Below are 20,175 nucleotides of genomic sequence, written 5' to 3'. Positions count from 1 at the left end.
TTTTGTTGTTTGACATATTTTAAGTGCATTAAATATCACTTCAGAGACATAATTATACATAAATCTTTTGATATATCTGATCATTTTCTATGAATATTGCTATATTAGTTCATGTGGAATTACCAAGTTAGAGTTAGTATTTTTCTTACTGCTGCTAATTTCGTCTTGGAAATCTGTTCTAATTGTACCCTTATAAGTAATGTATGTGATTTATTATTTTCCTAAATCCTTGTCATCATAACCTATTTGTTTTTTTAAACTATGTGGTTTATTATTTTCCTAAATCCTTGTCATCATAACCTATTTGTTTTTTTAAACTTTGTCAATTAGGTAGGTGAAAAATGCTATCTTTAACTTATGTTTTTATTATGAGTAAGGTTGAAGTAGTTTTATAATTCTTCATCGTTCTTCTTTGATTAATAATTCATGTCCTTTGCCTTTTTTTCTATTAGGCAATTTTTTTTTTTAGCATTGAATTCTGTGGGGATTAGATGGCTATTTTGAATACTGCTGCAATAAACATGGGTATGCAGATATCTCTTCAACATACTAACTTTGTTTCCTTTGGATATATACCTAGTAATGAGATTGATGGATTATATAGGAGTCCTAATTTTAATTTTTGAGGAAGCTCCATACAGTTTTCCACAGTGGCTGTACTAACTCACATTCCCACCAACAGTGGATAAGAGTTCCCCCCTCTCTACCTCCTTGCCAACTTTTTGATAACAGCCATTCTAACTGTACTCTTTACATCACAACAGCTCTGCTGCTCACTATCCACTTTTCATAGTTGGGTTCTATAAGCAGTTTCCTTGATAAAAGGAAAAGAGAGTTCTTCTGATAATTAAGGTTTGGAAACCACTGCTTTAGAAGGTTTTTACATCATTATTTTACATTATGTTATTTGAGCAAATTTTACTGTAAATCTCCACAAACCCTTTCTGGAACTAGGAAGAGATTCAATTATAAAATTAAATACATTTTAATGAGTATTAAGCAGCCCAGTTAGCTTACTTTTAGCATAATTTATATGTAGTCACTATATGAATCAGGCATAAGTTATGTAAATAGGTGTTAAATCTTAAGTCTAGTGATATTATTTGTTTCAGAGTATTTTAATTCAATGTTAGTACCTCTAATAATTTGGAGTTAAGGAAGTTGTACATTACATGAGAATTGAGGGGTAGGGTTAGTCCAGTAGTTATTATCCCACTAAACTTCCATTGTTAAAGGACTTATTACCTTTGAAGCAAAGACTAGATCTAGTAAAACCTAAAATCAAAGGTGCCAAATACCACTATAAATTCATTCCAAAATGCTGTAGGTAAGCAACAATATGTACCTTCTTCCTTAGAACTTAATAGTCCTTTTGGCCATATGAGGCCTTTTTGTCAATCATCCCAAATTCTAGGTTTTATATGCTGAAAGTTTTTAAAAAAAATCTTATTTTGAAACAAATAGAATAATCAAGTGAAATATGTGTGACCTAAAAGTGTGATCATTACACAAAAAATGTTGAGATAATTAAAGTTACATTTATGATTAGTACATTATGTGCTCATTTGACAAACATTTATGTAATCTTGTCTTAGATAAGAAGTTTCAAGATATTAGAGTGTTAATTTGGAAAAAAGTTCAATAAATGGTTAGATATAAGTAAATACTGCACAATTTTCTTTCAGAGCTTGTTTTAGACAGAACACAGCTCCTTTTTAGACTAAATATGGGTCTGAGAATTGACGATAACTGTGATAATAAAAATTATCATAATGACAATAGCTAACATTTATAGACACACTATTTATCAGTTGACTTGATAGTTGAATTATATATAAAAATATAAATGTAATTGTCAACAAGAAGCTATAGACATATACATCTTTATTTTAGAGATGAGAAAACCAAGACACAATCAATTTTAACTTAACTGACCACAGTCAAAGTGCTAGTTAGTGACAAAAACAAGACACAACCCAAGTTTGTGCTATGAATCATTACAGAATATATGGTATTGATTAAAAATAAAATATAATATCTGACAAGGAATGAATCTGATTTAGGCAAATAGAGATTGGCATCACAACCTGACTACAGACACTTGTAGGAAAATTCCCCAAAGAATTCGAAGCACCGTCATTGGGTATGAACAGAACTGTTGTAATTCTAGTGAAAATTAGAAATGAACCTCTGCTACAGAGCATAAACAAAGCAAAACAGTAAAAAAAATAAAAATAAATAAAAAACAAACAGATAACCACAAAAACCGAAGCTAGGATGATCATCTTATCAATTGCATTTTCTTTGTAATTGTAGTAGCAGTTACAGTTTCCTAATATGCTACAGCAGCTACATGGTACTAAAGTCTAATGTGAAGTGAAACATTTAGATCTAAATAAATGCTCTGCTGAGTACACTGACTGAGTTCTTACTCTGTGCTATATACACTATGCTAGAAAATACCACTATAAGATGCCAGCAAGATTTAAGAGTTATACTGTTTAGTGGTGTAGATTAGGCCTATTAGCAGCAAATTTGAAGTTTCTGGTATGACAGAAACATTTACAGCTCACCAAATCATCATGTGCTAAAGAATACTTTCCAGTCCTCTTGCAGGTATACATGGCTTTGTTCTGGCCCACGAACTGTGAGCAGAAATGACATGTATCACCTTTGCATCAAAGTATGTAAGACCAGGTGTGTGACCCTCCACCTCCCCCGCCCCTCCCCACCGTGGTATCTTGGAGACACATGCTGAGATGACTAATTCACAAGATCAATTGCTGCCTGGACAGCCAACCTTCTTGCATCAGAATTTGCAGGAATAAGAACTAAACGTTTACTAGGCAATATAAGATGTAGAAGTTAACTCATTGTGACAGCATTGTCTAGTTCATCCTGAATAATATACCTGGCCCTTTTTTCTTAACTAAGTCCATTGACAAACAAATGCGTTCAAGCATATCAGCAGTTAATTAACAATGATGCTCCTGATGCACAGAGGAATAACTGAATGTCTTCAAGTAGGATGTTTTGCTGTTCCAGGAATTTCCTGTGTTTCCTCGAGATCTTGCTCTGGAGATTTCCAGGTGTGGTACCACATGGTGAAACTCCTAATCATGGGGGTCATGAGTATCAATTTACAGAGAGGTTTCAGGTCCTACATCATTTTGACAGATATATATGTAATTTGGTACCTATTTGTAAGAGAAAAAATAAAAAAGGGAAAAAGTTAAATGACATCCTCTTGCCCAGCACTATTCAAGAGAAGTATAATAGAAGCCACTTATGTCACTTTAAAATTCTAGTAGCTGCATTAAAAAAGTAAAAACCAAGAAAGAAAACTAATTGTAATAATATGTTTTATTCAGACCAATGTGTTCAACAAGAATTATTTTAGCATGCAATCAGTATAAAAATCTTATTAATTTTACATGAATTCTTTGAAAGCTGGTGTGAATCTGGTTGAATCTTTTAATCTTAAAGCAAATCTTAATTTGGAATAGCCACATTTCAAGTGCCCAAGAAACACATGAGGCTGAATTTGACAGTGCAGCTCTAGATATAACTTAAATTTATTCAACATTGATTGATCTTATGTTGCTTATCATGTTAGGCACACTCACAACATTGTTTAATTTATTTATTATAATATTCTTTTGACTAAACAAATGAGTATATTCACAGACTTAAAAAGGGACAGGGCTAAGATCCAAGCCAATTCTTTGTTCTGCCTGTGGATACAGAGCAATCTCTAGGCAGGAAGAGTACCATGGGATTTCTCTGTAACTCTAGAGAGAAGGGTGAGGTCCATCCCAAAAGTAATGACATTGGTGATGGTGAAAAGGATGTAGTTAATGAATATTTTAAAGAGGTATAACTGGGGATAGTCTACTTGATGATTGCATATGGGGGAGAGAGGAAGGAAGGAAGGGCTTGCCAAGGGTGAGTTATTGCCTCTGACTTGTGCAATTCAGTTGTCAATAATGCTGTTTAGAAAAAGACTGATATAGAACTTGGTAACCTGAAATTGGGATTTGGCGATTTTTGATCACTGAAATTGCTAGTATAGTACAAGGAACCTAATCCCCCCTCCCTTCTTTAGCCATGACTATATAAAGTATGGCACAAATGCCAGATGATAGTGATTTAACCAATGCTATTTAAGAAAAATAGTGTGTCCATGAAAGAACTATGCATGGATTGGCAAGACTTTAATACTACTATGGAAAGGGAAATACCAATAGCTAATTCAACAACTCAGATTTAAAGTGCATAATATTTACAAACTTCTATGTGCTTCTTTATATCTTTTCTAAATATACACATTCAGATTTTTCACCACACAGGGAACAGCAGTTATTTTTGCAGAGTTTTATAATTATGTGCTTGTCTTTCTATCTAGAAGAATTCTAAGTGATGCCACCTGGGCCTGAGCCATCTGCCTTGGCAGTGTCTATCAGGTGATGGTATGCCACATATTTTGGAAGGTCTAATCTTAAAAATTCAAAGGCACTCAGCTTTGACTCTGATCAAATCAGATCACTAACTGTACAATGTAGGATGTCAGAGGTGACAAGAACAAAATTTGTAGGAATTTGAGCAGTTTGGAAGCTATTAATAGGTACTACTGGCCTACAGGTATTAGCTACAATGGGAAAAAAAATGAAACAATTATCTTGGAAAGTCATAACTGTGCTATTTTTATTTCTATATATTTATCACATCAGGGACTATTCTTAACGTTGTAAACAATAAATGGAGGTGGTATTATATTTGATTATGGGTCAAACTTATTTAATTTGACCTTGAGTATGTCTTCATAGAAACATTAATCTCACTGTAACCAGCACACTTAATCACCTTTAATAAGTTACTTGCAGAAATGTTGCTGCAGATCACTACGGATGCCCTAAATCAGAGGAAAGAACTGTCAGGCTTCCCATTATTCATGGAGCCACTTGAACTTCAGTAGTATGTTTTATTATATTTTATCATAAAATGTCCCAAGATTGTTTTGATTTTTTCAGTCACTGCTCTGTTTTCCCATTCATTAGTCATTTATACCCTCAAGAATTAGTTGCTAGAAATCTAAAATTGGACCAAGGTGGTCCTGTAACTGAGATGTTAGGGCAAGGGCCACGGAAAATGAACATCATGTGATGGGAAAGAATTTTCTCTAGCCACTCTGTGTTGAACAGGTTTCATCTACTATTTATACACTCATGTAGTGCGAGAAAGCTTTATTTTTATCACATTGGGTGAAAACAACTGTTAACTAATGGTATGAGAAATTGCTCTTTTCCTGGGCCCTTGGGCTCAACACTGGCATTTCTGCTGAGTTCTGGTTAGTTGGGTTCTACCAGAATTCCTTCACTTGGACTTTGAAGTGCTCTGTGATGGAGTTGGCCCAATACCTTTTTTCCTCCTCAGGTACTGACAGCTGTCAAAACCCAGTTTATTCCTTTCTCATATGCTGTTACCCCGATTTAGCATAAATCATTTTCTAAAAATAGCTAAAATTTAGAAAAAAGCATGTGACTGCAATGAGTTTCAGGTTACAGATTTGTAGAATGAAAGGGCAGTGATTATTCAGAACTTCAGACATTCAGTAGTTTGCACACGTTCAGGCAATGCCCATGTCTTTAGCTAAGTTTCACATTATGCACTTGTGTGTATTTAAAACTGTTTCTCAGTTGAGTAGTATTTTAGTATTTTCTATCAAAAATGTATGCACCATATGGTTAAATATGAACCTTTCTGAACACTTATTTTTTAATTCTAATTAAACTAAGATATGCAACTGAGATCTTTTTACCATTATCATAAGTATACATAACTTATAATTTATTGATTCATATTAACAGATACAAAATTATTTCAAGTTTATTTTACTTTCTGCCTTTTGACCTTCTGAATACTGTCTTTTGGTTTTTCTTTGCCCTATTCTGACCTCCTGTAATCTTTTTTATTTCTTAGGTCAATTGAGACATAAGCAGATAGTTGTTATTTAATAATCTTCATTCTTGTCTTGATCTGTTTCCATATCGCTGTTGCCTTGCATAAAATACTCCATATCACTTCTCAAAATCTTTATAAAAACTATGAGCTGAATCAAAGTACTAATATTAAAGTCTTAAAAACATATATATTTTTCTCACAAGAGATGATGTATTTGTCCTTAACTTTACATTTTGGTACACAGATGTACAAACCTTCTTCCTTTGTTTCTATAAACAAAAATATTGATACCAAAGGCAGCTGTTATTTCTTTCCTGGGTCTGAACTGTATAAAATTAGAGTGTGTGATTAAGTATTTTGGGGGAACTATATTAACACTGGGGTTTTTAATGATTCAAATCATAAACCTGAGCTCAAAATGGAAAAGACACTTTATGAACAAAACATGCTACAAATTGATGAAGTATGAAAAATAAAAACACAAAGAATAACCTATAAAGAATAGTGCCAAAATTACATTAGTCATGTTAAACTCAAGTCAAAAAATGTAAAACAGAAGACTGAGGTTTTACCTATAATTTTCGTCTCTAGTTTCAATAGAATTTTTGTTCTCAGAGATTTATGAACTCATTCTAAATCCAATCCATTTAAAAGTATAGCATTGATTTTTATGATGTGGGAGAAGTAACTGGTTTAATTCCCTTAAATTGTGGATAAAAATCTGATAGTTATGAGTTTGATGCAATAGAATAAATAACATAAAGTATAGCATTTTATTATAGAACTACCTTGCATTCATGTGTCTGTACGTCTCCTAAATAGATACTGAAATGAGGCAATTTTCGACTATATAATTTTGAAAATGCCTACATTTATCAATAAAAATAATATACAAGGTGAATGCAAATGAAAACATAGAAATTTAATGTAATTATTTCCCATTTGCATCATTATAAGGCAAACGCCAAATAATTCTGAATTTAAAACAGGTGGACAAAAGGAAGTCCAGCTAGAAGTTTTTGAAATTTGAGAAGTAGTAAATGTCCTCCCAATTTCAGCACTCCCCCACACAAAAATCATTAGAATTTTATAAAATGTTTGAATGTATGTGGGACACAATTAAAATTATGAAGGATTGTATATATTTATAATTTTTATTATATCTTGTTTTTATCAGTCACAATTTACATTTCATGTTGGTGTTTTGAACATTATCTGTTAAATAGTTCTAAACTTGATATATTTTATTTTGTCTCTTACTGTTTTAGACAAAGAGTTACATTTAGTGTTTAGTACATGTCATTTACTATATGGTACTTGAATGAAAGAAAGCCACCAATTTCTTAAAGAAATCATGAGTCTATAAATGCAAGAGGAGGCAGAAACTAGAAAAACAAATTATGTTGGATATTGTTTTGCACTTTAGAAGTAATGTTTAGGTATTCATTTCTTCTAACGTGTAGAAATGTAACAAGTTTTATTGTGAAACATCAATCAGTGATAAGTAAAAATAGTTAACAAAAAAATCTGTGAAAATACGTAGAATCACTAAATTACATGAATTAGCTGTAGCAAAATTGTTCCTTAATTTTTTTTAATGCATAATTCTCAGAGAAAGGCAAGTCCTTAGTTTTATAAAATGGAGTACATCATAAATCACATAAATTACCACTTGGTATTTAGCAGACTTGAATATAGTTTCAAAATCCTTTATTTCAAAAGAACCAGTTGAAGGACATAACTGTTATTTCTCAGGTAAATATAACAGAAATAATATTTCAAGTCAATACAATTTGAGAGACAAATTCCAGTTTCAAGTTAATTACCCACATTTAAATTCATATATGACTATAAGATATCAAGGCAAATTTGCATGTAGGGCAAAAGGTAAAGTAGTTTTATTATATTTATTTTAAATATTTTAATTCCTATCATACCTAATATTACAAATGTACAGAAGAACAGCAAGTTTTAAAATAATCATCATGAAACTTAAAATTCAAATATAAGTTCATCAGATTACATAATATGAATTCTGTTTTTCCTTAAAGTAAAATAGTCCTAATCAAAAAACATCTCTGCCTTTACTCTTGAATATCATTTCATCTAAGCAGAGGGAACGATAGATATACACTTATCAAGTTTAATAAAAGCTTAGCACATATTTAAAATAACTTTATGTACCTTTCAAGAGCTGACTAACTTACATTTTCATATAATTTACCGTTCTATAATGTGCTACTCAATACTAAAACTTTGCATGAAATATTGGCATTAATATAACATTTTTTTGAAGAACACTCAAGTATGTTATAAATATAGGATAAATACTATACCATTATAGTTAAACATGACTGTTATATAGGCATTTTTAAATAAATTTTGTAATTTTTATCATTCTTCTTGATATAATAAGTAGAGTCATTTTTTTAACATTGGATTTTATAGATGTGAACACTGAAGTAGCTATTATAAGAAAGGCTAGGGATTTTTTTCCTGTTGTTTTTACATTTAAAAATTTCCCTATAGCCTAGAAAATAAAAATCAATGTTTTATATATTCCAAATATTCTAAGAAATGAGAAAATTTTTATAGCTTTATGTAATAATTAATACATAGTTAGAAATTCAGAGAAAATTAAAAAGTTATATTTAATCATGGAATGCAACAATACTTCCTTTTTACTCCTCTCTTCTTTGAATCACACATATTTTTCCTTCCAAATAATATTTTCCTTATATTATGCTTTCTATTACAAATCTGAACTTCATAAGTTTTACTGATATTAAATGCTTTGTGTCTTCAATTAAAAAGACCTTTCTTCCTAGCTTAGTTTTACTCGCATGCCTTTGGAAGAGATTCCCCTTCTAACTTTTTCTAATTTTTCCTTTCCGATTTCTGTTCCCACAGTTCCATAGGCTGACTGGCTGAGGCAGGTTGTGGAGAAATTTCTGGAGATGTTGTTAACATCTGACACAGTGACTGAGAGAAAAGCCAGCACAGTCGCTGGGTCAAGGAGAAGTGGCACCTCCTGGAGATGAAAAGTTTGTGTTTGCTAGTTGCTAGTTATCTGCGACACACTGGTTAAATTCAAATCCATTCATTTATTAATTGCTTAACTTCCTCTAAACCAATGTAATACAAACCAAAAGGACCTTTATGGGTGTTTTCACTGATGTCTGCAGATCAATTGTACTTTTAGTCAGCCTTGTTTGACATTTCCCACAATGCTTTTAATAGACAGTATTATATTATGTAAATATTTCTGGTTAGTTCAGTTGCCTAAATTTTACTTTGCGTACATAAAGCCTTTAGTACTTTCATCCAGAATCCATTGAGGAGCTAAGAGAGTTGGAGAAGTTTAATGTTGTTCTTTGTACTTCAACTTTTAATATCGGAGCACATATTGAAACCATAAACACAATGAAAATTCAAAAAAAAAAAATCGACAATATTGGAGGAATATACCCCCCCCCCTTTTTTTTTATTCTTAAAGAGCCAAGGGTGTGGGGAGTGGCAGGAAGAAATAGTCTTAAGATCTAAGTCCTGGACGCCGTCCTGCGAGTGCTTAAAACCCTTAGAAACGTGCAACATGAAACCCCCCTTTTTCGAAGTCTAAAACAATATTAGAATCCCGAAATATAGGCAAAGAAAGTCTTACCGTCAAAGGCTTGCAGCAGGTTCCAGCTCAGACCCGGACTGAGAAGCTGAGCAGCTGGTGAACAAAAGTTTTAGTTTTTTTTTTTTTTTTTCTAACGAAGTCTGCAAAACTAATTTCCCTCAAAATAGGGCTCAATTTCCGTTAAAGAAAGCAGCGCTTACAACACTCAGAATTCCTGATCAATCCCCACTGCACCCCACCTCTCAGCAATGGAAAACAATTTGATTTTTCTGATAGGAAGGTTTATAGCGAAGCCACCATTCTGTAGCACGACTTAAAAGAAAAGGGAGATAGCCAGGTTGAAGGACTGGGTGAGGGAAAGGTTCTGCCTTGAGGACGCCTCTCAAAGATTAATCAATACTTTTTCCTAATTCAAACCAGATGTCTAACCCAGTTTGCTGTACCCATTAATCCCATTAATAACTTCAAAGACCTGGTCTCCACCTTTTGGACACCTGAGACAATGAAAATAACGTGGGCGACACTGCTGGGCGCAATCCGGGCCCCGGGCGGGATTGGTGATTACAGATACTCTCCTGATGCGACAACTCCCAGAGTGGACCTGACTGTCCCTGCAGCTCATTACACGCAGCTCGCTTGTTGTGTGTAAACGACTCTGCCCCCAGCAGACCGTGTCGCCTCTTACAGGCTCATTGATGGCAAGTTTTCTAACTCATTTTCAGTGATGCGAAATTGTAACCAGGGAGACCTGAAGAGCCCAAGTGTAGAGAATTTGGGGGGATATCGAAGGGTATTATTTCTCAGCAAATGGAACCGTGGTGGTGAGAAGGGTGCAATTATCTGATTTATTTCTGAGCAGAAGATAGGGTGCATTTCTGGAGAGAAATGAGGGGACTTGGGCTGGCTCCTGAGGGCAAAGGCTAGAAATAACGCGTGTAATCTACACATCTCATATGACCGGGACTAAATCGCTTTGGAATATTCCTGACCCCGGAAAACTTCTTGATCGACAAGTGGCTAGTAATTGAGCGGGACCAGGAAAGCGGGGGGAGGGGGACGGAAAGCTAAGGAAGGGTGACTCCACCTGGCATCCTACGCGAGGAGGTCAGGGCGTGGGCATTTGCAACCGTCCCCGCCTCACGCTTTCCTCCCACCCACTCCACCAGCTCCCTCTCCTTTCAGCACCTAGACAGGCCCTTTCCCGTCCACGGTGCACAACCCTGCAACCTCGGACCTGATCCCATTAACAAGACACCCACGGACTCCAGCTGCGAAAAGCTAGGCGTGCGGCTGCGCACAGGGCGCAGGGACAGGCCAAGTTTGAAAAATTTCTCCTAGCGCGCACCCAACTAGCTCTGATCTTTTCCTTAAACCCTATTCTTTCTTCCGTGCTCCTCAAGGGCTAGGCGCACCCCTAGCTTCCCTGCAGGTGACAGCTTCCAAATGGCACTGATAAGTCACATTTTCCGAAAAAGTGAGAGGGTGGGAAACCGGGTGCGCGGTTGGGGCTGCCGAGCGCTGCGGCACTCCTGGGCCCCCAGACCGGCTTTAGGCGCTGGGCGCGCCGCCCGCAGCCCTGGCGGCTGACGGGGTCGCGCGGGCGTGGACGCGCTGCGTCGGTCCAGCCGGCGGTAGGAAGTGGAACTGGGAGCGCGAGGCGCAGACTGAGCGGGAGTTTTGGAGGGAGTTTGCATGTGGTCAGCGCTGGGCTCCTAAGCCAGCCCCCAGCTCACATTACACTCTATTTATAACCTCTCAGAGCCATTTCCCCCTGAAAGCAGTTCTCTGGGACCACCTTCTTTTGGCTTCAACCTCTCCCACTCTTGACATCTGAGTAGCTCGGAGGGAAGCTCCTCCAGGTCCCAGTGTTTATATGTAAAGGAGACTGGCCGCTAAGGGCTCAGGACCGGGATTATCCGAGCTCCGCAGAAACGCGCGCGGCTATTGCTTTGGTAGGGGGAAAAGTAGCACGGTTTCCAGTGAAAAGTGACAGAGGGTGGTGGCCTTTGGAACCGTCGTGAAGTCTTCAGCGTGGAACCCGAGACTTGCATGCTATGGAACACCCGCTCTTTGGCTGCCTGCGCAGCCCTCACGCCACCGCACAAGGCTTGCACCCGTTTTCCCAGTCCTCTCTCGCCCTCCATGGAAGATCTGACCATATGTCCTACCCCGAGCTCTCTACTTCTTCCTCCTCTTGCATAATCGCAGGATACCCCAACGAGGAGGGCATGTTTGCCAGCCAGCATCACAGAGGACACCACCATCACCACCATCACCACCACCACCACCACCAGCAGCAGCAGCACCAGGCTCTGCAAACCAACTGGCACCTCCCGCAGATGTCCTCCCCACCGAGTGCGGCTCGGCACAGCCTCTGCCTCCAGCCCGACTCAGGAGGGCCCCCAGAGCTGGGGAGCAGCCCGCCGGTCCTGTGTTCCAACTCTTCCAGCTTGGGATCCAGCACTCCGACTGGGGCCGCGTGCGCGCCGGGGGACTACGGCCGCCAGGCGCTGTCACCCGTGGAGGCGGAGAAGAGAAGTGGAGGCAAGAGGAAAAGCGACAGCTCAGGTAAGGGCGCGCCGAGCGCCCTCGGCGAGAGTGCGCGCGGGGTTGGAAAGGGGGCGGGGAAATGCCGGGAAGATTCTCGCACTACAGGGAGGCGGCAGGGAAGATGGAAATGTCTTGCCCTCTCTGGCTCCCCACAGCCAAATTCGGCTGTGCAGCTTTGGTCCTGTTATTTGGGGGCACGTGTTTCTCTGAGGGCAACACAAATACAGCCAGCAGCTCCAAGCCCTCCAAGGTCCTAAACTAGTTTACCAGAAGGTTGAGAAAAAAGGACAAGTGACAGTCTGTGAAATCGATTGTGAAGCTTGACGGTCCACCCGAGCGCACAGCACCAGGGAGGGGTGAGCGCCCTGGGATGCAGTGTCAGTTGGGCGGGCGGGCGTGCGGGTGCCGCTCCTTGACTTTTTCCTTGCAAGTTCCCAACTCTGAGTGGCTCGATTTTTCCCATCGTTAACTGGATTTCCAAATTATTGCACAATATTTGGAACTTGCAATGGAACTTGGCAGAGCGCATGAGAAAAAAAAAAGTTTTAGTTTTTTTTTTTTTTAAACATTCTGATTTCAGAGTTCTTTAAATAGCATCCTATTCCAAATGGTAAAATTTTCCCTTTCTTGGGGAAGAAGACGTCACCTAGAAGATTTTGAGGAATGTGTCAGAGAATTGTGAATAAATAGATGCTCAGACTCTTGGAGAAAGACGATTCTTGATAGTAGTTTGCTAATTCATTTGGTGCTAATTCTAAAGAGAGAATCCGAGTTTCAAAAGTGAGAAAAAAAATCCTCTTCCAATAGGGTATTGTCGGGGAAAGGTACTTGGAAACAAACAGCAACTCCAGTAGTGCTAGTTCACTAGGTGGAGGTGGAAGGTGGTATGCGAGGGTGTTCGCAGGAGGCGCTGATCTATGTGGGAATAACTTGAGCAGCCAAGCAAAAGGGGAAGGAACGTTTCTGAACTCCCGTGCCTGAAGGCACGGCTTGCCGAGTAAATGGTAGCAATCTACAGAAACTCAAAAGTTTTCCAGGCAACTCTTCAAAGCCCTTTCCCATCTGTATCATGAAATTATTAACTTTACTGTTAGGGGGATTGTGAGTTTTCTTTAGTAGCTATAGCGCAACTTGGGTTGCATCATTTTGGAAGGTGTCATTTGTTTAATATAATGCTTGCATATTTTGCTTCCTTGCGGAAATGGTTTAATAGTCCTAGAAGGTAATCCCAGATCTTGGATTGAAGGATTGGAAAATATTTATCCTTTATAAAGCTTTAGGTAAGATGCCACCTAAATGACAATGATTGAGCCGCGTATTTCATATCCCTTTGCAGCAATGGAATCAATTGTTCTTCCACCTTAGTATGGGACAGATTCTTCTGTCACAGTCTCAAAATCCAATTTTTTCTTTCCAAGGTCAGGGGTGAAGTTTTAATGCTCCATCACAAATTAGTTTCTATCTAAGAAAGTTATCAGCACTGTTACTCATAATATATTTACTAACTATAAGTGAAGCTCTCAAGACAGTGAGTTGAAAGGTTAATTCTATCAAGAACGTTTCCATCTTCATTAGAAACAAAGCCAGTTTAAGAATGCAGTTGACCATTTCATAAACTGAGCATGTGATATCAGAGTAACTTTTGGAAGCAGATCCCAGTTCATGTTGGTTAGAGTACATCTGTGATTACCAAAAGCTCTAACTGTTCACTTTACTTTTTGCAATGAGAAACCTATGAGATGGATTGTTCCTATGCTTCCTGAACTGAACCAGTGCCCCCTAAGTTTCTTAGGGAAAACTGAATTTTCATGCAGGCACATGCTTGGGGAAACAGAGAAAGTAGGATTTATGGATTGATTCCCTCAAACTATTTTCATAAAAACTTTCTTTTAAGAAATGGAATAATTTAATAGTACTTCTCTCCCTCCTCCTTGGGAAATAATCATTTTGCCAAATAAAGTTTATTTTTTATGTGTCAAAGCTGATAGGGTACCGGAAAAACAAGCAAAAATAAATGTTTGTGCCAGCTGCATAAAGTATTAATAGATTACAACTTGAGTGGGAAATACTGTTACTCATCAAGGATAAAATCACTGGGGACTTAGCATGAGCTTTTTCTTTGATGGTATATTTTGGAAAAATGTTTGACTAACTAAAAAGAAACATGACAATAGTTTCTGGATAAATATCTGTATATTTGTTGAAAATCAAATTTAATTTGCCAGTTTCAGTGTTTGAGTTAATTTTTATTAGATCTTTAGTGAGATTTAAATCCAAGATATATTTCTCCTGTAATGTTTGCATTTTGTCTTCCATAATTTATGTTCAAAGCTATTTCATTACATAGTGTCTTAATGTAACAGAAACTAAAGCAACATAGAAAATGATTAAAATTCTGGTGTATTATTAATACATATACCTCTCATTGCTTATAGTACAGTTTTAATATTTCACTATTTCTAGAAAACAAAATTAAGGTGACTTCTGAACTCTTGAAACTTAAAATTGTACTAGATGACAATCACATCATGCACAGTAGAGACCGTTTGTATGTTTATACATACTACTTTAAATCCAGGGTAAAATCAGAGCCAAATTTCTGTATCTCTTGTAATGCCCACACTGTATGTGTATGTGTCCATGACTATGTTAAATTCTAATAGAATTTTAAGCACCAGAATATATTGAAAAACAGTCCAAATATTTATAAACCTTACATTTTTATTCATAGTAATAATGCTAAATCTACAATATGTAACATTTCCCGGAATGTATTCATATACATTTCCCCTGCACAAACACACATAGATGCACACATATACAGACTCAAGAAGCTTAGCTCTTTAGAGGCAAATATTTATGGACTTTAGGCTTCCCTTATAGTTTATTGACAGTTGAAAATAACCACATTTAATAGAAAAGCACACCATTATTTTTTATATGTGTTAAACATTTTTGTAACTTTGAACCTGCTATGCTTTCCAGCATTATTAGCAAAGCCACCATCTGCCACGTCTTCAAAGGGACTCTTAAAAATTGAAAATTTACAGCTGTACTTAAAACAATCAATGCAAAGCAGGTGATTCTGAAAAAATCGTCTATGAATAGCGTGGGTTCCTCGGCTTCAATTACATTTGATTGTTTCCCAAACAATGTAGTAATAGGTATTAAATGTCTACTTTTAGTTAAAATTACCAAAGTTAATTAATCAATCTAACTTGAGCTTTTATGCAGCAACCTAAAGTAAAAAATATGTAGATATTTTCTGTTATAATTAACTTAATACACACTTTATAGAAAATCAAAATTATATCAAAAAGGAATAGAATGATTTGGGAAGGTGAATTTTACTTGGTTTAAATCACATTAGATTCTTGTAAAATTGAAAATATTTTATTTATAGCTATTAGATCATAAAATATTTGTTGTCAAATTGTCTGTCTATATGCTTGCCTATGCAGAATGACAAACAAATGTGTGTTTAATAACTTGCAGATTAAAGCCAGAGTAATGTCTTACCTGGCCTAACTGAAATTATATTACAATTTTTCCTGGATGTTTCAATCAATGTGTTTTCTGAAAGAAAACATAAAAAATAAATGTGATTTTATTATTCATTTTTATGTCACCGGGTTGTGACTTTTCAGCATTTAGTTCAGAATTTTAAAAAAGTAGTCTATTGGATCTTAAAGATTATAGAATGTTGAACAAATTGTCTCAAAGCTATGGAATAAAAAAATACTACTTCCATTCTTCTTCTTGGGGTGGTAGATTAATTTTATTTTAAATTATGAGATAACACTGAAAAAAAATTTTTAAGTACCATTGACCTACATGAGTGTTTTCAAATGATTACTCTCAGAAGTCAAGAGCAACAATTCTTTTAGAATTGAGATTTATTGTTGAAAGTCAGCAATGAATGGAAGAAAGAATGCAAATAAAAATAGGAAAAGTTTTCAGTTCCATGTAAATTTCTATATTATAGTTCATTTGAAAAGAAAAAGCACTAAATACGAGGCATGGCACCACACAAACTTTCACTGGGCTAAAAATTCAGTATTAAATATTTAAAATTTTAATCTTTGTCTATAGTAATCATCAATGGAAACCATTACATTGACACTTTGTAAGCTGATTTAGACTAATGTACTGAAAAAAAATTTTAATTGCTACCCCATTTTCCCTCTGTGTTTGAAAAGATATGAGGGTACAGCAAAAAGTTCATGGAAAAACAGAATTGAAAGGTAATATGAATCTTTCCATGGACTTTTTGAAGTGCCTTCATAAACCCTTCATTGCAGTACTGGAATTTATAACTTATAATAAACTTTCTAAGAAATTAAACTTTCTAAGAAATTAATTTTAAATAAAAATAAAATAAGAAAAAGGATCAGTCCTTTCTTGTAGCCTCAGGGAAATTTGGGAGACTGATTCCATATGTTATGGAAGAATTAAGGTTCTTTTAAATGAGAAATGTCAACCTATAGATAAATTAATACCTGAATTATATAAGAGGTTTTCACATATAAATCTGTTACATTACTTGGCCTGGTAATGCTGCCTTGCTTGGACAATTTTATCCATTTAGAATATTTAAAATGGCAGCTTAAAACAGAAAACAAAGATGTGAGGGCTTTTTAGATTTTCATTTCAAATGAGAAAAAACAGTATAATACAAAAATATGTTTTAGTTTTAGATAGTGTTCACTTTAGAAATATATTTCTAAAATTTCAGACATACTCTTTTCCAAGACTTGTAATGAGGCTTGAAAATACCTATTATTGGTAAATGTTAAGGATGGAGAAATATTAGAAAATAAATGAGCTGTAGGAATTCTTTAATATTTTTTTGAGTTAATAGTTGTGGATGATTTATCTCTCCCAATTTTTTGTATTTTTGTCATATTGTTTTTTCTAATAATAAAACATTCTGTGAGGGAAGATATATTAGCACATGAAGTGAAACTATCAGCAGTAGCATTTTTCTCTCTTGATTTTAATCATAAAATAAGAAGGAGTAATTCTTGACTGGCTGGATAAATTACATGTCCTGGCTTATGGTACTGGTGGCTAATTCCAATGGTTAAAATCAAAAGAAAAAAAGATGAAACACAAACCAAGATTGCAAGTTAGAAATTGAGGTAGGTATGATGTATTTTCTATTTAACATATTTAAGCAACAAGAAGAATTTTGTCGTCACAATTTGTTCTATATATTTTGTATTTTAGTTGTTAATATGGTTTATGAATTAGTAATATATCTTTTGTAAAGGCTGGAAAGATAATGAAGCACTAATATTTTTCTTATTTTTGTAATAATGCTTTTATGACTATTTCTATGAATAGCTGTCTTCAACTGAAGCCTCCAAGCAGACGAGTCAGAGTGTACAGTAAATTTAGCTGCAGAACTCTACACTACTTCTAAATCGTAGTCGTCAGTGACATTCAAAATTCAATTGCAGAGAAACTCGCAGGATATTTTATTGTTCTCGTGTAGTAAAACTTATAATGGTAATGGCCATTTAGGTCTCAGTCTTCAATTTGCATTACTTATTTCGAGGCAGAATTAATCTAAATCTGATGCTCTTTTCTCTAATGGCTCTTTCTCTTTAATTACATCATTAAAGTATAGGGCATTTATTTTCCCTTTAAGAAAGTTGTGTTAGATAGTATTTTATAATACAAAATTATCAATAGCATATCTATTGATCTATTGGTGTGAATCTCAGAAATTATTTTTATATTTCAGAGTAAGTATTTCTATTTAAAACCTTTTGATATATTTATTACTAAATTAACAGAAAGTTACTTGGTAAGCATGTACATTCATATGTGATCAAGCTGGTTAATTATTGATTTTTCTCTGTATTTGAACTTTTAAATTACAATAAAAATATCTCATTATTTATGAAACCTTAATTTATAATGTTACATTTTCCACAGCAATATAATATTTCTGTTTACACCTGTTACTGTCTGTAAATTGAGTGCTGTATAATGGAATATTGGTTTTCACAAGGTTCTAAAAATATTTTATATGTTTTTTGTTTTCTTACATGTGAATATGAACAAGAATGATCAGGTAAAATGTATATGTTTTACATACATTTTTGGAAAGGGTTTATATGAAAGAGGGAAAAAAACTCTCAAAAATAATCTCTTTCTTTTCTCTATACTAGATAGATTTAAAAATTAACAAATTAAATCTTTAACTTATATGATATTATTGCTATGCTATTTAAAAAACTTATTTACTTTAAAGTTTAGTAATTCTAAAATATTTATGTATGTTAGTGGCTTAATTCTTACATCTTGCAACTTTTACTTTTATTGCACATAAACATGTTTACCAGGTAATAACTCATAGCGGCAAAAACTTTAGGGTATTGATTATAGCTTTATATTCAAAAGTTGTTGCTCTTCAAAATTTTATAGACTCAACTCATTTGAATATTTCAAATACATTTAAATAATGTGCTGTTTGTTTTCATAAGATTTCTTTCTCAGATTTTGCAGGTATGTTTCTTGAAGCTTGCACAAGTTATATTGATTGAAATTGTGAACATAAGGTGCTTATTTTTCATAGATTTTTGTTTTCATTTTATTCTAGTAGACAGGTTAATTGCAAAGAAAGGATAATGGGGAGGACACAGAATTAACTAGGATGTGGCAGCTATACTTAAAGCACATGTTAAAAATACACGTTTATGTAGTCTTAATATACACATCCCTTTAAAAAATTCATGGAAAGATTCGTATTATCTTTCAATTCTATTTTTCTACGAACTTTCTAAAGTCCCTTCGTATGTATATATTAATAGACAGTACTCCAATTGAAATTCGTGATAATAGAAAATCTGAATGAAAGTATCCACATTGAATGCTGTAATATAACATTAAATGTTTTAATTGTAAAATAAAATATTAAGTTTGTAGCATATATGGCTGTGTGGAGAGTCCAATAGGCTGAAGCTGGTAATCAATGATAGTCATAAAAGTCAGACCTGCTAAGGCCCCTGCAGTTTTTGTTGTCTTTTGTTTTTCTCTTCCTCAAGCTCATTATTCTCCACATGCTTCAAGAGACTCCCATAATATTAAAAGAAAAAGAAAAAAAAAAAGGAAAAAACCCCAGTTATCTTACGTGACTGTGGGCAAGAAAATGATCAAGATCAAGCCATCTCCCAGGCTCTGCGGAAACCTAGAGGAGGGTCCAGCTTAGGTTGGCAGATGCCAGCGGAATTTTAAAGGCCTGGAATTTTACTCTTTGAAAATATAGCCTTAAAGCTTTTGCCAGAAATGACACCCAAATAAAAACTTATTTTTGCAAAGTGATAGTTATTTGCAAATGCAGTGGTGAAATGTATTCAGTGTCTGTAGAGGCGGCTTCTTTACTGTCCGGACTGCATAGAAAATGTTTGCATGATCATTTTTAACCGCCTGAAAAACTAGCAGATGAAGCTGGGGTATATTATTATTAAGTGAAAAAATAAAAAATAAAATGGGCAGTGACTCATCAAATGAACAATGAATGCAAAGTAAATTTCACAAATTATTGATTTATGTTGGTAACTAAAACGTGCCATTCAGGAAAATAGAATTGCACCATCAGAAACTTAGTGGGAACCAAATGGATAAAACTTAGCTTTGATTTTATAGGACACCAGTAATTTAGCAATTGGCTTTCACATTTTGAGAACCATCTAAACAATGTTTTAACACTAACTGGATGGGTTAAAATCAAGTGACATTTCTCCTTATTTAATATTTTTCAAAACTTAAAATGAGGTCTCAGTATGTTTACTGTCTGTAACAATTAAAATCTCCCCAACTATAGGCTATGTTTACATGCTTTTTTAAATTTGAAATATAAATGCATCTGGATGCGTTAAACTAGAAGCATGTAGATGTAAACTATTGAGACAGATTGAAATGACAGGAAAGCCATAGTTTAGGCATCTAAATCTGGGGGCCTGCTGCCACTCACATTTCCAGGATTACCATCTTGTGAATGTCTACTCTTACTTCAAAGTTCAGAAAGTTAC

General features: G+C 35.1%; 1 protein-coding gene across 1 annotated transcript in view; it reads left to right on the top strand.

Moving 5' to 3' along the window:
• The first annotated feature begins 11,625 nt into the window (after positions 1–11,625).
• The window catches only part of MEOX2 (mesenchyme homeobox 2), a 65,985-nt gene continuing 57,435 nt past the window's right edge, over positions 11,626–20,175 (top strand). Inside the window, exon 1 of the mRNA XM_063100891.1 lies at positions 11,626–12,151. Within this exon, the coding sequence (XP_062956961.1) occupies positions 11,638–12,151 (514 nt within the window). The 5' untranslated portion in view covers positions 11,626–11,637. The remainder of the gene's footprint in view (positions 12,152–20,175) is intronic.

Source organism: Cynocephalus volans, chromosome 6 (genome assembly GCF_027409185.1).
Source record: "Cynocephalus volans isolate mCynVol1 chromosome 6, mCynVol1.pri, whole genome shotgun sequence".
In the NCBI taxonomy this organism is placed as follows: domain Eukaryota; kingdom Metazoa; phylum Chordata; class Mammalia; order Dermoptera; family Cynocephalidae; genus Cynocephalus; species Cynocephalus volans.
Note: the sequence above shows the minus strand (reverse complement) of the source record. Positions and strands in the feature narration are given on the sequence as shown.